The sequence below is a fragment of the Rhinopithecus roxellana genome, chromosome 11 (genome assembly GCF_007565055.1).
Source record: "Rhinopithecus roxellana isolate Shanxi Qingling chromosome 11, ASM756505v1, whole genome shotgun sequence".
Taxonomy (NCBI): domain Eukaryota; kingdom Metazoa; phylum Chordata; class Mammalia; order Primates; family Cercopithecidae; genus Rhinopithecus; species Rhinopithecus roxellana.
The window spans coordinates 47344706-47361958 of record NC_044559.1 but is presented as its reverse complement, the minus strand read 5'-3'; the positions used below and the strand labels follow the sequence as shown (position 1 = coordinate 47361958).

At 47.6% G+C, this 17253-nt stretch overlaps 1 protein-coding gene across 3 annotated transcripts in view; it reads right to left on the bottom strand.

Moving 5' to 3' along the window:
* The window catches only part of DOCK1 (dedicator of cytokinesis 1), a 548347-nt gene that overhangs the window by 14570 nt on the left and 516524 nt on the right, over positions 1 to 17253 (bottom strand). For all 3 annotated transcript variants that reach the window (XM_030941069.1, XM_030941070.1, XM_030941071.1), the window contains exons 47-48: positions 11032 to 11169; positions 4020 to 4165 (exon numbers count right to left, since the gene is read on the bottom strand). In XM_030941069.1, coding sequence (XP_030796929.1) covers positions 4020 to 4165; positions 11032 to 11169 — 284 coding nt within the window. The remainder of the gene's footprint in view (positions 1 to 4019; positions 4166 to 11031; positions 11170 to 17253) is intronic.

Below are 17253 nucleotides of genomic sequence, written 5' to 3'. Positions count from 1 at the left end.
TGCTCCCCACTGATGTGCTCACTGTTGATTTCCAGGTTGTGTGTCCCATATTGGGGAGTCAATTGAACCAGGAAGGGAAGGATCATTCGCAAAACTGAGCTTAAATCTGCTAAAGATGCAGACTACCCAGAGCAGGGACCACCACCTACTCTTTGCTTCTCCCATCTAATGTGGCTGTGCAGTAGGATGTATTGCAGGAACATACACTATGTAAACAGTAATGGTATTAAATCTAAGCACTTCATCAATAGCTGTTAACGTCTCCATAAGACAGATAACAGGATATGATGTGCCTCTGAATGGAAGAACACACAAGTACCTATGAAGTCATCCCTAAATCAAATCTGAATCTGATTAAATCGCTAGATTCAACTACCAATATGCAGGGAATATGGAGAATCGAGACACGAATTAAACAATGCAATAGGGCATGCTATCAGCAAAGTCTTGATGGTGGGGACCATGACAAGATATGCAACCCAGGATTTCCCACAAATAAACTACAAGGGAGAAAAGGGGACTGAAAGAGACCTAAAGAGATAACATCCACGAAGTGCGAGGTGCAAGGTGCAAGGTGAGGACCTTATTTGGATTTTGCTTTAAACAAACTAAAAAAAAGACATGACAATGGAAAATTAACACTAATATATTATTATAATAATATGGAATTCCTGTCAATATTTTTGGTGTGAAATGAGCTATATTACTATAGTTTATATAATATAACCTAGTTATGGTTTTAAACAAGAGTTCATACCTTTTAGAAATTCATATTGAAATAGCTATAGATAAAATGATATGATATTTGAGATCTGCTGGAAAATATGATTGATACAGATTGAAAAAAAAGATTGGTTAAAACCCGATAATTGTCAAGACCGGCTGTGGGGCATGGGGGCCTCATTATACTATTCAGCCCACTTTGTATATATCTGAAATTTTTCTTTTTTTCTGAGACAGAGTCTCACTCTGTTGCCCAGGCTGAAGTGCAGGGGTGCAATCACGGCTCACTACAGCCTCAACCTCCCCAGGCTCAGGTGATCCTCCCACCTCAGCCTCCCAAGTAGCTGAGACTATAGGCATGCACCACCACACCCAGCTAATTTTTATATTTTTTGTAGAGATGGGGTTTTGTTACGTTGCCCAGGCTGGTCTTCAACTCCAGAGCTCGAGCAATCCACCTGGCCTCAGCCTCCCAAAGTGCTGGGATTTTAGGCATGTGCCACTGGACTCAGCTTTGAAATTTTTCTATAATAAAATGTTTAAAAAATAAAAAATGATTGATAAAATATACCAGTATTGACTTAGATCATTAAGGCATTTTGGGACATCTGGACTTTTCATACTGGATCTATAATACATCCATAACCATTAGGTGTGAAATATTTTATTTATTATAAGCAACAACCAAACATTTCATGATTTTATTCTAGGTTTAGCAGAACTTGAGATAATGCAGGTAAGAAAAGGATTAGTAGATGCTGTTTAGCTCAGGGAGAAGACCCCAGTTGTGAAATCCTGATGCTTGTATGAAGAACCCAGAGAAAGGCAGGTGGAGTTTTACATTTTCACATTATGAGAAGCAACTGCCTACAGGATGAACTTTATTCTGCACATAACCTGTGACATTTGAGACCAAAGCCTCATTTTCTCCACATTAGTTAGCTAGCAAAGGGTGGTAACCCCAAGAATGAACACAAATCTGGACTGTAATAAAGATGCCTTCCAGTTAAAGGTTAAGCAAATGCCTTCTGGGGAACAGCTGGCAGCCCGAGTTCACATGTGCAATTCACTGCTCTTCTCTCTAAAACCTCCCCATCAATTTCCACCCCAACCCCTATGTTCCTAGAAATATAAAGACCTTTTCATAACTAGCTTGGGGATTTTCTCGGGGAGAAGTTGAATTAAATTTTGTTAGCAATCTTGCTGTAAGTGACAAGCACACATGATTTAAATACCTCTAAATTGAGAATTTCCATATGGACTTGGCCTTATAAATATCAGATGCTGATAAAAATTACTGTAAAGAAAAAATGTGGAGATAGTTTGCAATTATCCATCGGGCACATCAGTCGTTGGCAACAAAGGGCAGAGTTGAGCCGACCCTTGGGGCTCTCTGGAAGTTTGTGTTTGTGTGTTGAAGGGGCCAGATGCCTGTGGGTTTGATGGGGTGATGGACTGTAAACCAAATGGGATTGGACACACAAAGAACTGTGCACATCGGCAGTAAAACAATGAGAGGTTCTTCTGTGTTGTTGAAATTGCATGCAGCATTTTTTTCTTTTTGTAGAAGAACAAACTTTACATGCTTGCCACTCAAAAATACAAAAAAAATACCAATGTTGCAGTTCTCTTTGCAATAATCTGAGCTAATGCAAGAGTCACAGTGTGTGCTCAATAAATGTTAACTATTGGGTACTCAAGAGCAAAAATGCAGCTCCGAAGTGGCCCTGTAGAAAGAAGGTGGCCCATGGGTACTTAGAATAGTCAAAATCATAGTGATAGAGAGTGGACATTGGCCGGGCTCGGTGACTCACAACTGTAATCCCAGCACTTTGGGAGGCCGAGGCGGGCAGATCACAAGGTTGGGAGATCGAGACCATCCTGGCTAACACGGTGAAACCCCGACTCTACTAAAAATACAAAGAATTAGCCAGGCGTGGTGGCAGGTGCCTGTAGTCCCAGGCTACTTGGGAAGCTGAGGCAAAATAATTGCTTGAACCTGGGAGGCGGAGGTCGCTGTGAGCCGAGATTGTGCCAGTGCACTCAGCCTGGAGAGGGGGACTCCTTTAAAAAAAAAAAAAAGAAAGTAGACATTGTCAGGGTGTCAGGGGTGCGGGGAAAGGAGAATGCGAAGTTAGTGTTTAATCGGTATGGGAGGTAAAATGTGGGGAATTGTTCAGTGGGTACAGAGTTTCAGTCTGGCAAGATTAAAGACTTCTGGAGGTGGATGGTGGTGATGGCTGCACAGCAGTGTGAACCTACTGAATCCCACCGAACTGTTCACTTTAAAATGGTTACGATCGCTTGAGCTTGGGAAGTGGGGGCTGCAGTGAGCTGTGATTCCACCACTGCACTCCAGCCTGGGTGGCAGAGTGAGAGTCTGCCTCAAAAACAAAATTTTTAAAAAGGATAATATGCCTTTTATTTTCCAGAGTTGTCCTAAAAAGTAGGGACAGATGGTCATTCTCAGAAGTACTCACTTAAACACCATTTCCCTTTAAAAGGTAATAAACCTCACCAGAAACAAAAATAAATGAAAAATTTGCTCTCCAAAAAAATGAGGAAGGGAGGAAAAAAAAAAGAAGGTGGCCCAGCCATCCATCATGAAAGCCTGATTCTGTGACAGTTGGCTTGGCAGAATGGTGTCACGGGTGGACAGTGCAGGTTGTGTCATGCTCACACCACACCAGCTCCTGCCTGGGCATGACCCTGGAGGTGAACAGGAGATGAAAAGTACAAAGTGCTTGGCCAGCAGGGAATGCACCTTGCTTCTTCCCAGGGGTATCCAATCTTTTGGCTTCCCTGAGTCACTTTAGAAGAATTGTCCTGGGCCACACATGAAATACACTAACACTAACAATAGCTGATGAGCTATATATATGAAAAAAAGAAGTCACAAAAACAATCTCCTATTGTTTTAAGGGAGTTTATGGATTGGTGTTGGGCCACATTCAAAGCCATCCTGGGCTGCATGTGGGCCGTGGGCCGTGGGTTGGATAAGCCTGTTCTAAGCCGTGCTGAAGAGGACTGAACACTCACTGGAGGTTCTAAATTAGATGAAAACTTTACCCAAAGTGGTACCCGAAGAGAGGATGCTTTTCTTAACAACTCACAAGACCTCAAAGTAATACTGGGCACTATGGTCAGAAAGTCTTGGAGGTTCTCAGTTTCAAAGATAATATTGATGGACACAAAATCCCCAGTTGTAAGAAAATAAACCCAGGGCCCTGGGTGGCTCCTTCCAGATCCCCCAAGCCCTCGCTGCTCAGCCCAGCCCTGCTGTGAGCTTGACTCACCCGTCGGAGCCTGGCCTGGAAGGGGTGCTGTCCGATGAGAGGGAAGAGACAGAGGCCACAGACAGAGGCCGGGATGAGGAAGGCATCGTGAAGGACCGCACCATGGACCGGGGGCGGCTGCCTCTTCTATCGTCCAGACTTGAGGGCTGAGAGCGAGAAAGAGAGAGAGAAGCAGACTTGTTTGATGCCTGTGCCTGCCATGGTCAGACTCCTGAGACAAAGTGATCTTAGCAGTGTGGAATCGAGACCATCATCCTTTAGACTTCTGTAAACAGTACATGTTCTTGTTCTGAGTGGAAGACAAAAACAATGATTATTTTGGAGTATTTTAAAACCTAACCCAATACTGTGAAAGCATCGGAAGGAACCTTCTTAGCCTTTTAATACTCAATGCAGTTTTCTTCAAAGACCGCAACGTGTCAATACATTCTAAAGCCACAGGAGAATGTGCCGACCAGAAAGTTTAATGCAGAGTAACACCTAGAGAGTGATTAAAGAGGCTTTCGATCTTTAGATGAATTTTGTATATCTCTGCATGTTGATAGACTATACAGGCCATCAAAATGCATGAATCCATAATAACTGACCTCCTGTAGACAAAAATAAGATGCTCCTGCTGCCTAATTAAAAGTACGTTTCCTTTCTGCAAGTGACTGATGCCGTGGAGTAGATGAAACCACCGCTGACATCGCTAAAGCTTCTCCCACGTGCGAGGTAGTGAACTAGTGATGCATTGTGCCAAAAAAAAAAAAAAAAAAAAAAGGATCTCTAGACGGACTTTTCCATCCTCTTCTTGACATATTACTGAAACAAGTGTCCTTGAAATATAGCATGTGTCAACATCTAATAAGCTAGAAAATTCTAGTGTACCTGCACCCCAAGCCAGATGTTGGCACATCTGGGACTGCAGCTGCTGCACAAGGACTTTCCTTTAACCTGAGGATGTGGAAACTAAATTTCTGTAGGGCACTTCCTCTCTGTGTGGCGTTGACTTCCCCACGCTGCAACCCCACCCCACCCATCTCATTCAGCCAATCACCTACAGAAGACCTGCTATGGACCATGGTTCCAGCCCTCCAAAGCCAGAAGCGGTAGATTACAGGTAATATTCATATAACACCACTTCCCCATCTGAAAAGTGGGCCTTTTTCTTAAATATGTGATCCCCAATAAAAAAGCATTTGATGTGTAAACTATCTCTTTAATAATAAAAACTTCAAAATCGTAAAAGGGCAGGAATTGGCCCACATTTCTGTAAAGCGGTGGTCCCCAACTTTTTTGGCACCAGGAACCAGTTTCATGGAAGACAGACAGATTTTCCACAGACTGGCAGGGGTGGCTTCAGGATGAAACTGTTCCACTTCAGATCATTAGGCATTAGATTCTCAGAAGGAGTGTGCAACCCAGATCCCTCACACGCACAGTTCACAATGGGGTTCATACTCCCATGAGAATCTAATGCCGCCGCTGATCTGACAGGAGGCAGAGCTCAAACAGTAATGTTCCCTCACCCGCCGCTCACCTCCAGCTGTGGGCCCAGTTCCTAACAGGCCACAGACTGGTACCAGTCCACTGCCTGGGCTGGGGCCCCCTGCTGCAAAGGACCAGGTAAGCATTTTAGGTTTGCAGGACATATGGTCTCTGTGGAAACTACCACACGCCACCACGACAGCACAAAAGCAGCCACAGACAATACAGAAATGAATGAGCATGGCCCACCTGCCAATAAAACTTTATTTACACAACCAGGCTGGGGGCCACAGTTTGCTGACCACTGGCTCCGAGTGACGTGCAGCTGGGATGTGCCAGCAGAGAGGAACTGGTCAGTCTTGGACTGACCAGGCACCAATGATGGTACCAGGGGATAGCTCCATGGAGATGTTCATTGTAATTACTCTGCCTTTAGAAGAAACTAAAAGGGAAATGGTTGCTTGGGGATTATCCCCAGTTGTGAAAACCTTACCCCATACTTAATCTCAGAAGGTGACCTCAGGTCTTGGCTGAGATGTGTGAGTATGGATTTCAAGGAATAAAGGAAGGGGGTTGGCAGGAGGATGACTCCCACCAGGAAGGACAGAGGTTACTCTCGGGGTCCCATATTTGCAGGGCACTCCCTGGGTGCAACCATGGATTCTCCTGGGTGGTGTGACTCATAATTCCTTCTTGATTGAGCAGAGCCTCTAGAAATCAAGACGTCAGGGCTTTACTTTTGTTTCATCTGATGCAATTAGAGTCTCACCCAGTCCTGGCAGGTGTGACTCCAGGGCCAGACACTGACTGAAAGCAGGGCTGGTGGGTAGGAGTTGGGGATATTGGAACTAGGCTAGAATTGTGGCCCTGGCACTGACGGTGTGACCCTCCATAAAACCCGGAGCCACTCCGAGCCTCAGCTTCCTCCTGAGCACACAGGCAACAGTCCTTCCCGCCCAGAGGGCCAGCGTTAGGACTAAATGAAATGATGCCAGGGACACCCACAGGGCTCACTACCCTGATGGCTGCTGCTGTCTTCACGGCCTAAGCAAACACTCATTCCAGTTCTCTGACCAGGAGCGACCCCCTGGCCCTGCCTAAAGACCCTGAGTTTTACATCTCTGTCTCCCTCCCAGCTGAGTTGTAACGTCCCACCTTGAGCCAGCCACAGGTGTTTACTGCCCAGAATCTTGGATGGGAATGGGCTGGGTTGAGGGGGTTGGCTGAACTTAATCACAGGGACCAGTGCTGTACAAGGAAAGGGGAGAAGCAGGCACACTTCATCGTGATCTGGAATGTCCCTTTCCAGATGCTATACAAATGCCAGTTACAGCCTGAAAACCCACAGAGGGCGACATATTGTCCCTTGCGGAGGGCAGGTTGGGGAGGAGGGGCTGGGGGGCGGGCAGGAGATGGGCAGGCCCAGCAGGGAGGGTGCAAGTGTGGTGTTAGAATCTTGGCCGGCCCTCAGAGGCCACAAGACTGAAGGACACAGCTGCACCGTCAGCTCTGCATCTGAAACAGAACCCTGGTTCCTGGCTGTTCTTGTAGGCCATGCCATACTGCTTCTCTTCCCAATGGAACAGGTGAAGCTAAATGCTCCTGCTGAGGCAGGAGCTATCAGCTCCACTTCCCAGTCAACACCCCTCCCAGCAGCCTCTGAGGAACCCCGGGGTCCCATGGATCCCAGTTAAGAGAACTACTGAGATGGGTCCCCTTGGGAGCTGTGGAGGGATGGTGAGAGGAGAAATCCTGGAAGCTGGGGGCCAGGTCAGGGGCCAACTGTGATGGCAAAGATGGTGGGGTGAACCCCAGCACCACCAGGGGATACTGCGGCTAGAACTAACTTGAGGGAGGAAGGGTGACTCCTGGGTCTCTCCCGGGTCTGGGTGGCCAGTGGGTGTTGTGACAGTAGGTGGGGAGGGAAGACGGGGACGGTGGCATGTTGGGGTTATGGCTCTCCATGGTGTTTGGAGTGATGAGGTGGACGGGAGTAGAGAGAGTGCAGAACCAGGATCAATTTCCCCGCTCCTAATCGGACTTGAAGAGGTAGATGAAGATTTGGTAAGAAACGTAAAGCTCTTTTTCACAAGCCTGAAGGCCAACACACATGCCTCCTGCACGCTGTGGGCCGGTGAGGGCGCGGGGGTCAATGCCGAACCTGGCACTGTGGGCAGGTGAGGGCACATGGCTCAGTGTCGCACGTGGCGCTGTGGGCCAGTGAGGGCACGGGGCTCAATGTCGAACATGGAAGATGCTCATGGGCTCATCCCCAGCGCCCTGCACGCCTCGCTCCCTAAAGGTCAGGAGAAGCTGAGCTGCAGAGCTGTCATCCAGGGAACGGCAGCTCCTTGGAGCCTCAGGACTGGAAAGATGAGAGCCAAGGCAGGGTGGCAGAGGGGCCTGGGTATCGAGAAGTCAGAGGGCGTCCACATCTTCTCTTGCTATGGCTTAAGCTGGCTCAGAAACATTGACAAAATGGTTTACGTCCTTTCTATGGGATTATTTTTAAATTTTAAAATCCATCTTTTTGCAAACAGGGTGATACTAGATGGCTTTTCAAAGTGCTCTGAGATGCTTGCAAGTTTCCAAAGTAGGTAAGACAGGAAAGGCACATCCCAGACTACTTTTTATTGCCACATTTCTCAGGGAAGGACGGGGGACCTGCAGTCCGCTTGCCTGCCCAAAGGATGCTTGCAGAGCCTGCTGTTGGGGTCGAAGGATGGAGCAGGACTCTGCAAGGTGGGCCCGGGGAACAAAGTATCCCAGGGTGGAAAATGCAACCTTCATTCTGTAAAAGCCTCTCCCACCCCTAGGAGGGGCGCCCCAGCTGGCGCTACAGAGAAGGGTGGGGAGTTTGCTGGAGACGGTGCTGTCTCACGATGTGCTGGAAATAAGCTCCAGCCAAGGACACAAAGCACCACAATCCACACGGCACCCCAATTCACACAGTACCCCAATCCACACGGCACCGCAATCCACACGGCACCCCATTCCACACGGCACTGCAATCCACACGGCACCCCAATCCACAAGGCACCGCAATCCACACGGCACCCCAATCCACACGGCACCGCAATCCACATGGCACCGCAATCCACACGGCACCCCAATCCACAAGGCACCGCAATCCACACGGCACCCCAATCCACACGGCACCGCAATCCACACGGCACCCTACCTTCCTGCCCTTGCTTTCTCCACCTGTGCCCAAAGCAAACACACTCAGAACTCATGAACCGTGGCAGAGAAAGGGATGTGCAGGATGTCTGGTGAGCCAGACAGCTTTTCTGTGATTTTGAAATATACATTAAATGACTGAGAAAAGAGGAAGTTTTTCACTTAGGAAGAAAATGTCAAGATTTCACAAGCGTTTGTTTCTTAGAAAGAATTAATACAGGCATCAACTTTGAAAGAGATGTGCCGTGACGCACTCCGAAACGCTTCTTGCCACTCAGCGCTGATCGTAATGAGTTGCATGCTCTGAAGCTATCAAGCACTACTCTAGCATCCTGACTTGCACAAAGGGTCCTCCAGCCCAGCCTTGAAGGAGAACGTCTTGATTGCCATGCCCGTTCACCTGCAGCAGCTCACGAAGGGCTGGCAGTTCCAGACTCCCACCTGCTGAGTTTGCAACCTCAGAGCAGCAGTTGTGTTATGTTGGCTTTGTTGGGTTCAAGCCCTGCTGGGCCTGGGACCCTCTCATCTGATGGACACCAGGCCCTAGGCTTGGAGGCACCAAGGTTCAGTCATGCCCGGCAGAGGCGGGGAGACTGGGAGGGCATGCAGTGTGATCATAGCCAAATTACCTTCTCTCAGGTGTTGTCCAGGTCTCACATGCATTTCCTACCATGTGGGAAAGAGGCGGAGAAGCTCTGTGGTGCCAAATGTTAGCTCTTAGAGTAGGGGCTAAAAGCACAGACCCGGGAGGTACATGGATGGGGCTTGAACTATGGGTCTGCCACGCGCTAGGGTGTAACTAGTTACATTCCCATGTCCCCATTTCCTTGACTGTAAAATGGGGATGACTGCAGTGCCTGCTTCACAGAGTATGAGGCAGATTAAGCAACTGAGTATCTATATAGCACTTAGGAAGGTCCCTGGCATGTGGGAAGCAGTAAATTAGTGTTTGCTTATTGAGATCAATGTGTGAAAGAAAAGAGGGTTCAACAGAGAGCAGCTGAGAACTTCAGGGACTGGTGGACAGGCTGCCCTGGGCCAAGAAAAAAGCCAAAATGGCATACCCCACTCGACACCTGGTCTTCAAGGAGCAGAGGAAAGTGCTGTATGTTATCTGGGAGAAGCAGTGCGACTTCCCACAGCTCGCCTTCCTTTTGCAGGGGAGTTGAAGCCCTGTGCACACCCCCTCAGTGCCAGCAGGCATGGAATTCCAGTAGACAGAAGACAGCTTCCTGCTTCTCTGTGCCACATTGCCCCCGATCCCTGAACAGTGGGGAGTGGGGACCCTTTGCTGTGCCTGGTGTCTCCACAGTTCCTGAGCAGAGAGTGTAGGCCCCGCAAAGCTCCCAGAGGCTGAGGAAAGCTGGGAGCAGCAGTCTGAGCTCCAGGGCAGGGCAGCACTCTGACTCACGGTGCCTGGCTGTACCCCCACATCTGCTAAGGCATGGCTCCTGGGGACGGTCTCAAGTGGGCTGTAAGACTGAACTGTAAGGCTTTTGCATCATTAAAACTCACAAGCTGCTCTCTACCCTGCTCCTGATGCCAGCCTCTTCTCAGAAACCTTCCAGAAACTCATCGCCAAAGCTCAGTTCTGCCCTTCATCCCAAGCAGAGCCTCCTGCCCCAGCCTGGCATCCCTCATTCTTGGAGGTTGGATGCCTTTCCATGTCTACTCCGAATTTTCTTTTCTGCCCAAAGCATGCCTGTGTCTGCACTGGCCCCTGGCCTGCCATTCAAACGCCTGCCTCTCAGCCTTTGTTGAGGAAGTTCCTTTCTCCAGGCAGTGTCTTCTTGATCTCCTCCCCTGACCACATCTGGCTTATCCTCCTTGGTCTAGATCAATTACCCCTTCCTACAACAGGTAAATCTTTGCTAATAATTTCACACTGCAGACATCCGTCACTTCTCCCCTGATGGCCATGATCCTCCGACATCAACTTTGGGCTGGGCCACCTCTGTCACGGGCCACGATGAGTGCTGTTGCCCTGTGGATGACCGAACCCTTTGTATTATATGACTGTAGGTGTGCGCTGTCAACCAGCTGAGTTGCCTGGGCGCTGTGAGATTTCTCCATTGCTCAACAACAATAAGGTTGGACTGTGTTCACAGCAGGTGAGGGGGCATTTGGCAATCAAGGAAATTCATGAATGTTTATTCGCCCTGGCATTTCCGGTTATTGAAAGGAGGTTGCTGAGTTGCTGGTAGACAGACTGCCCAAGGGGGCTGAGCTCCCTCACATCCCACTTCCTAAGCAGGCACCGTGTGCACATGTGAGTTCCTCTGCTCTGGGAGCTTGTCCCAGTTCAACAGTGGGAGGCCCAGACACCCACTCTCCTGCAGTACTACCCATACGACCCTCTTACCATGATTCGGATGCCATACTCTTTCTCCACTTTTTCCTTCAGCTGTTTGAAACAGGCCTCCATCCTCTCGTGGAATGGCCTCAGTGCCTCCGTGACTTTGTCTCCATGGATTCTGATCCCTTCGGCCAGAAAAGGAATCTGGAAAATACAGAGGTTGACATTCCTTACTTCTTGGATAATGATCTAGGAAGAGCCACGCACACCTGGGGAAAGGGGAACTGGCAAAATGATCTGCTTTGGTTTCCAAATCAAACCAGCGGATTCAGTTCACCAGCAGGCACATTACCACCAAAGACCAAAATGGTTACATGAAAACCATTCGTGTTCTGAATCGACTATGTCCAGTGTGGTGCGCCCTACACCATGGCTACTCAATCAATTTCCCAGAATAGACTTCTTTTTTTTTTTTTTTTTTTTGAGACGGAGTCTCGCTCTGTTGCCCAGGCTGGAGTGCAGTGGCACGATCTCGGCTCACTGTAAGCTCCGCCTTCCAGGTTCACACCATTCTCCTGCCTCAGCCTCCCGAGTAGCTGGGGCTACAGGCACCTGCCACCTCGCTCGCCTGGCTAGTTTTTTTGTATTTTTTTAGTAGAGACGGGGTTTCACTGTGTTAGCCAGGATGGTCTCGATCTCCTGACCTCGTGATCTGCCCGTCTCGGCCTCCCACAGTGCTGGGATTACAGGCTTGAGCCACCGTGCCCAGCCCAGAATAGACTTAATCTGTGCTTTTCACTTGAGTTTGGGAAGAGCTGCACCTTGAATTTGTTTAGATGTAACCTGTTCTATTAACAAAGGGTCATGTCAGAGTGCAAACATTTTTTAGCTAAGAATATTGCCGTTACGAGAACCCTATTCCAAAAGGTAATTACATGTGATCTATAGTCCTGAAAAATACTCCTTTTTTGGAAGGGAAAACCAAATTTATTCTTCTTTTAAACTAAAAATAATCGCTTCTCTGCCAACACTGCTGTCACAAAATATCCATGCCAACACTTCACTTCCGAGAGTGGAGATGAAGCTGACCTTTAAAAACGTTCTAAGAGAGACATTTTCATTCTCCCAGCTGCAGAGACCCACCAGAGTTGCTGCTGTTGGGGGTGGGAGAAGCAAAAGTCTTCCTTTAGTTCCTGGTCTCTGCTTCCCGCCAGGGCTCGGACTCAGTTAGACATTCTTCCATGTAATCAAGCTAAGAGGCTTCCTCTCAATAATTTATAATTAAATCAAAATACTGATTAAAAACAGATTTTCCTAATAGGACAGAACACCAATCTAAATGAGCAGATTTATTAGTATGAACGATAATAAGTACACAATTGAATTTCATGTGAGCAAATTCAAGAAATCTTATCAAGATGAATCAACGCATCAAATGTATTTGGTTACCGTTTATAGCACGCAGCTGTTGCCTCTCTTGATGCTCCAGGAAAGGAGGGAGTAGCAGTGCTCTCCTCGCTCACAGCCCTCCTAGCCTGCTTGGAGGTTGCACCGACACAAAAGTTTGTTTTGTTGACAGCTGGGCCCAAACGCTAGGCACACGTCAGGCCTTTCTGGCCAGTTATCACCGAAACGACAGCATGCAGGAGAGATTTCAAAATACACGGGTTGTTTTAATATTCCCTATGAATTACTCGTGCAGATGGCAGCTTCCCCGGGGCTAGCCGCGGTCTACTCAGGGCCAGCAGTAGAAAATGCTCACTGTCAGCCTTCTGCCTCCTGAGTTCCGCCTTGGGGGATGACGCAGGCAGACTGGGACAACTTTTGGCGGGATGTCGAATGTGTTGTGTCTCTCTCTGGATGCAAAGGCAGGGATGTGTGGAGGCGCTGTGGCAAGGTGAAAGCACAGCCACCCTAGATACTAAAAGCATTTCTGATTTAGGGTGGGCCTTTCTCAAACTATAAAATGTAACCTAGTTTCTGGGTTTTGCTGTTGTTGGTGTTGATGGTGGTGTGATAAAACTCTTAATTGGTCAGATTCTTTCTGTCAAAGAAGGTTCTTGCCAGATGACAGTTAAGACCATTTGGTTTAGGTCACTGGTGCTGCTCGAACTGCAATTTGATAGGTGAAATTTACAAGGTGTGAGAATTCATGACTCTCAACAGTTCCTGACATTGATGGGAAATCACCTTCTTAGAGGACAGGACCTGGTGTCCTGTTGTATGTCTACTTGGGGCTGAACTGCAGGTGTGATTTTAAATGAAAGAAGATAAGAGGATGCCCTGAGTAAACACATTCCAATGCACAAGGCACTTAACATACAAATAGACCTAGGGTCTTAAATGGTCTCTGGAGACCCTGTAGTTCAGTGGGTTCCACTCTGGCTAAGCATGAGAGTGTCTCGGGCAGATTCCTGAACCCCACCTCCAGAGCCCTGATTTGCTGTAAGCAGATCCCAGGAATCTGCATTCCTAAAGAGCTTTTCAGAGCCCAGAGCCGGGAGAGCACTTTCCCTACCCAGAGCCGGGAGAGCACTTTCCCTAAGTCACACCTCTAGTTGATCGAAGCGAGCTTGCTGCCTGCGCTATAAAGACGCCCTCCTGATGGGCCTGTATTTGAAGTTTGCTCCTGTCTGTCCCCTGCACAGATTCATGCCCTGAAAGCAGCGCAGAACATTTGGAAGCCTTGCTCAGTGGTCCAGGAGCACCACCCCTGGACACAACAGTCATGCTTGTCATCAGCTGGGGATGATGGCTGAGTTCAGCCTTTCATCTTTGTACTTTTCAAACGAGAAATATGTACACATCACAGTAGTTTAATATGAGACTGTATGGATTTATCTTTGGATACTCGGCAGGGATGCTCCACAATGACAGTTGTGTATGGGGAAAGATGGAATTGTGCCTTTGAGAAAGGGACTCATGACCTGGTGCCAGCTGCGAACCTAGAGGAGGCACCTCGCAGCGTGCACCCTGACTGCAACCTCCCACCCAGCGAGGAGCAGGTCAGCCCATCCTCTGTTTCCGAGTTAGCAAGCAGGGCTGAGGAGGAGCTGCCTGGGACTTAGTAACCAACCTTCACAAACCATTGTAGGCATCGGAGCTGTGCTTATTATACATCGGTGATGAAAACTCTGCATGTGAGTCCTGGGGCTCCCAGGAGAAAAACCTCACTCTGCCCTGACAGAGTTTCAGAAAAAAACCAAACTAAATGAACTAATAAACAAAAAGAGAACAAAGCATTCTGATAAACTCCAACTTCTTATTTTTAATGAACATATGACTCAGCTGCCAATACCAAGACATGGGTTTTCCAAACATTTGCAAATGAAAGCAAAATCACAGGTAATGTTTGCCATATGCATTTTTCATCACTCTTTGATACAATGAAGTTACTAGAAAACTGATTCTTTTAACTTTCCTGTGACCTGCTTTAACATTCATCCTTTAATATAGTTATTAGGAATGATGACACGGTGCTGACATAAAGCTGCTCTCTGGGGAACAAATTATTTTCCTCTGTAGGACTTGAAACTCTTAAAATCCAATTTGCTGTAAAAGCTTACAGGAAAAAAAAAAAAAAAATCAATAGAACTTTTGCAGACCAAACTAGTTTTTGTGGAGCAATAGTTTTACAGCCTGCAGAGGAATTTTGAATTTCGTACCCTTTAGTACAAAATCTACAACGTCTGAAATGGAAGCATTCACAATTTTAAACTCCCACTTTTTTAGTGACAGAGGGACACTGTCTACATGAGGCTTACATTCCATGCAAAGAAGCCACAGTTGGCCAACAATGTCCCTTTCAGGCAAACTCTGAGGACTTTCAAAACCGTAATTCCAAATGCAGATTTCAAATGCAGACAGATTTGTGACACAGTCTGATTTCTTCCCTTTTAATACAATTTTTGTTTATATATACTATAAATAAAACTTCTCACTCATTAAAACGGCTATTATTTAAAAAGACAAATGGGCCAGGAGTGGTGGCTCACAGCTGTAATCCCAGCACTTCGGGAGGCCGAGGCCGGCGGATCATGAGGGCAAGAAATCAAGACCATCCTGGCCAACATTGTCTACTCTACTCTACTGAAAATACAAAAATTAGTTGAGCATGATGGTGCACGCCTATAGTCTCAGCTACTCGGGAGGCTGAGGCAGAAGAATCGCTTGAACCTGGGAGGCAGAGGTTGCAGTGAGCCAAGATCACGCCACTGCACTCCATCCTGGTGACAGAGCGAGACTCCATCTCAAAAAAAAAAAAAAAAATAAAAGACAAAATAACAAGTCTTGTTGGGGGTGCAAAGAAGTTGGAATCATGCATTACTGCTGGTGGGAATGTCAAATGGTGCCGCGACTGTAGAAGAGTTTGGCAGTTTCACAAAAAAGTAAACACAGAATACCACATGAGCCAGCAAGTCTAAATTTGGGTGTATACCCCAAACTATGGGAGTATTGAAAGCAGGGACTTGAGCAGGTATTTGTACACCCACATTCACAGCAGCATTGTTCACACCAGCCAAAAGGTAGAAACCACCCACATGTTGTTCCTCGACAGATCCGTGGAGAAACACATTGTGGTCTAGCCCTATAATGGAGTATTATTCAGCCTTAAAAAGGAATGAAGTTCTGACACATGCTACAACATGGATGAACCTGGAAGACATTCTGCTAAGAGAAACAAGCCAGACAAATAAGGACCAGTGTTACACAATTCCACTCATATAAGGTATCTAGAGGAGGCCAATTCATAGAGACACAAAGTAGAATGGTGATGACCAGGAGCTGGGTGGAGGGAGGAAAGGGGAAGTTGTTCAATGGGTACAGAGTTGGAGCTTTGCAAGATGACAAGGCTCTGGAGATGGATGGTGGTGGTGCTGGTTGTACAACAACAATGTGAATGTACTTATTGCCTCTGAACTGGACACTTAAAAATGTTTGAGATGGGAAATTTTATGTTATTTACATTTCATCACAATTATTTATAACATATATACATAAAACATATATTATGTTTGTATAACAATGTAAGTACTTAGAATTATAAAAAATCCAACCCATCCTATACATCTAAACACAAATTTAAAGGACTCGTATCTTGGCTCACAACCAAAGCTCAGCCTTGCTCCACCCTGAGATGTCTCATTGGCCAATGTGCTGACAGCAGAGAAGCCACTAAGAAGAGGCCCCACTGGAATGCCAGAATAAAAATGCTCACAGTGGCCTGGTGCAGTGGCTCATGCCTGTAATCCCAGCACTTACGGAGGCCAAGGCGGGCGGATCACCTGAGGTCAGGAGTTCAAGGCCAGCCTGGCCAACATGGCAAAACCCCATCTTCACTACAAATACAAAAAAAATGAGCCAGGCATGGTGGCACACACCTGTAGTCCCAGCTACTAGGAAGGCTAAGGCAGGAGAATCACTTGAACCCCAGAGGAGGAGGCTGCAGTGAGCTGAGATCACGCCACTGCACTCCAGCCTGGGCAACAGAGCAAGACTTCATCTCCAGAACAAACAAACAAACAAGCAAGCAAACAAACAAACGAACAAACTGCTCACAGTGAAGTCTCGTAAGAGGAACAGCCTTGCCTTGTTCTTTTTTTTTGTTTGTTTTTGACAGTTTTGCTCTTGTCACCCAGGCTGGAGTGCAGCAGCATGATCTCGGCTCACTGCAACCTCTGCCTCCTGGGTTCAATCGATTCTCCTGCCTCAGCCTCCTGAGTAGCTGGGATTACAGGCATGCGCCACCACGCCCGGTTAATTTTGTATCTTGCCCTGTTCTGGACTGAGTACAGATCAACTGCACAGCATCTCTGGGCCTCGACTGGGAGCCTAGGACCCCAGCTTAGCAAAGTGGCCTGAGCTATGACACCCAGTCCAAACCCATGCAGGCCTTTGCCCCCACCTCCCTCAACTCTCTTTACACAGTGTGGCGACATCTCGGGGACAGCACCCTCCTTGCCTCCCACATGAGAAAAGGAGGCCTAAAGAGGCAGTGGCCTAAAGCAGCAGAGCAGGCAGGTGCCGGCCAAGCTCTTGTAAGGACTGGCTCTTGATGACCCCTACACTTCCAGGCTCAGGAAGGCTGTGAGAAGCACAGACACATCTGCTAGGTTCTGACACTGAACCCAAGGCACCCAGAGTCTGCCCTTTCAAGATGATGGCCCTCTGGGAAAGGCTCCAGAGGCTTCAGGAGCATGAGCAGAACAGTGAAATAACATGCACAACTTCAGCTGGGAAAACCCAAATGAGGACACGCACCACTGCCAGAGGTGCACGAACAGGGGG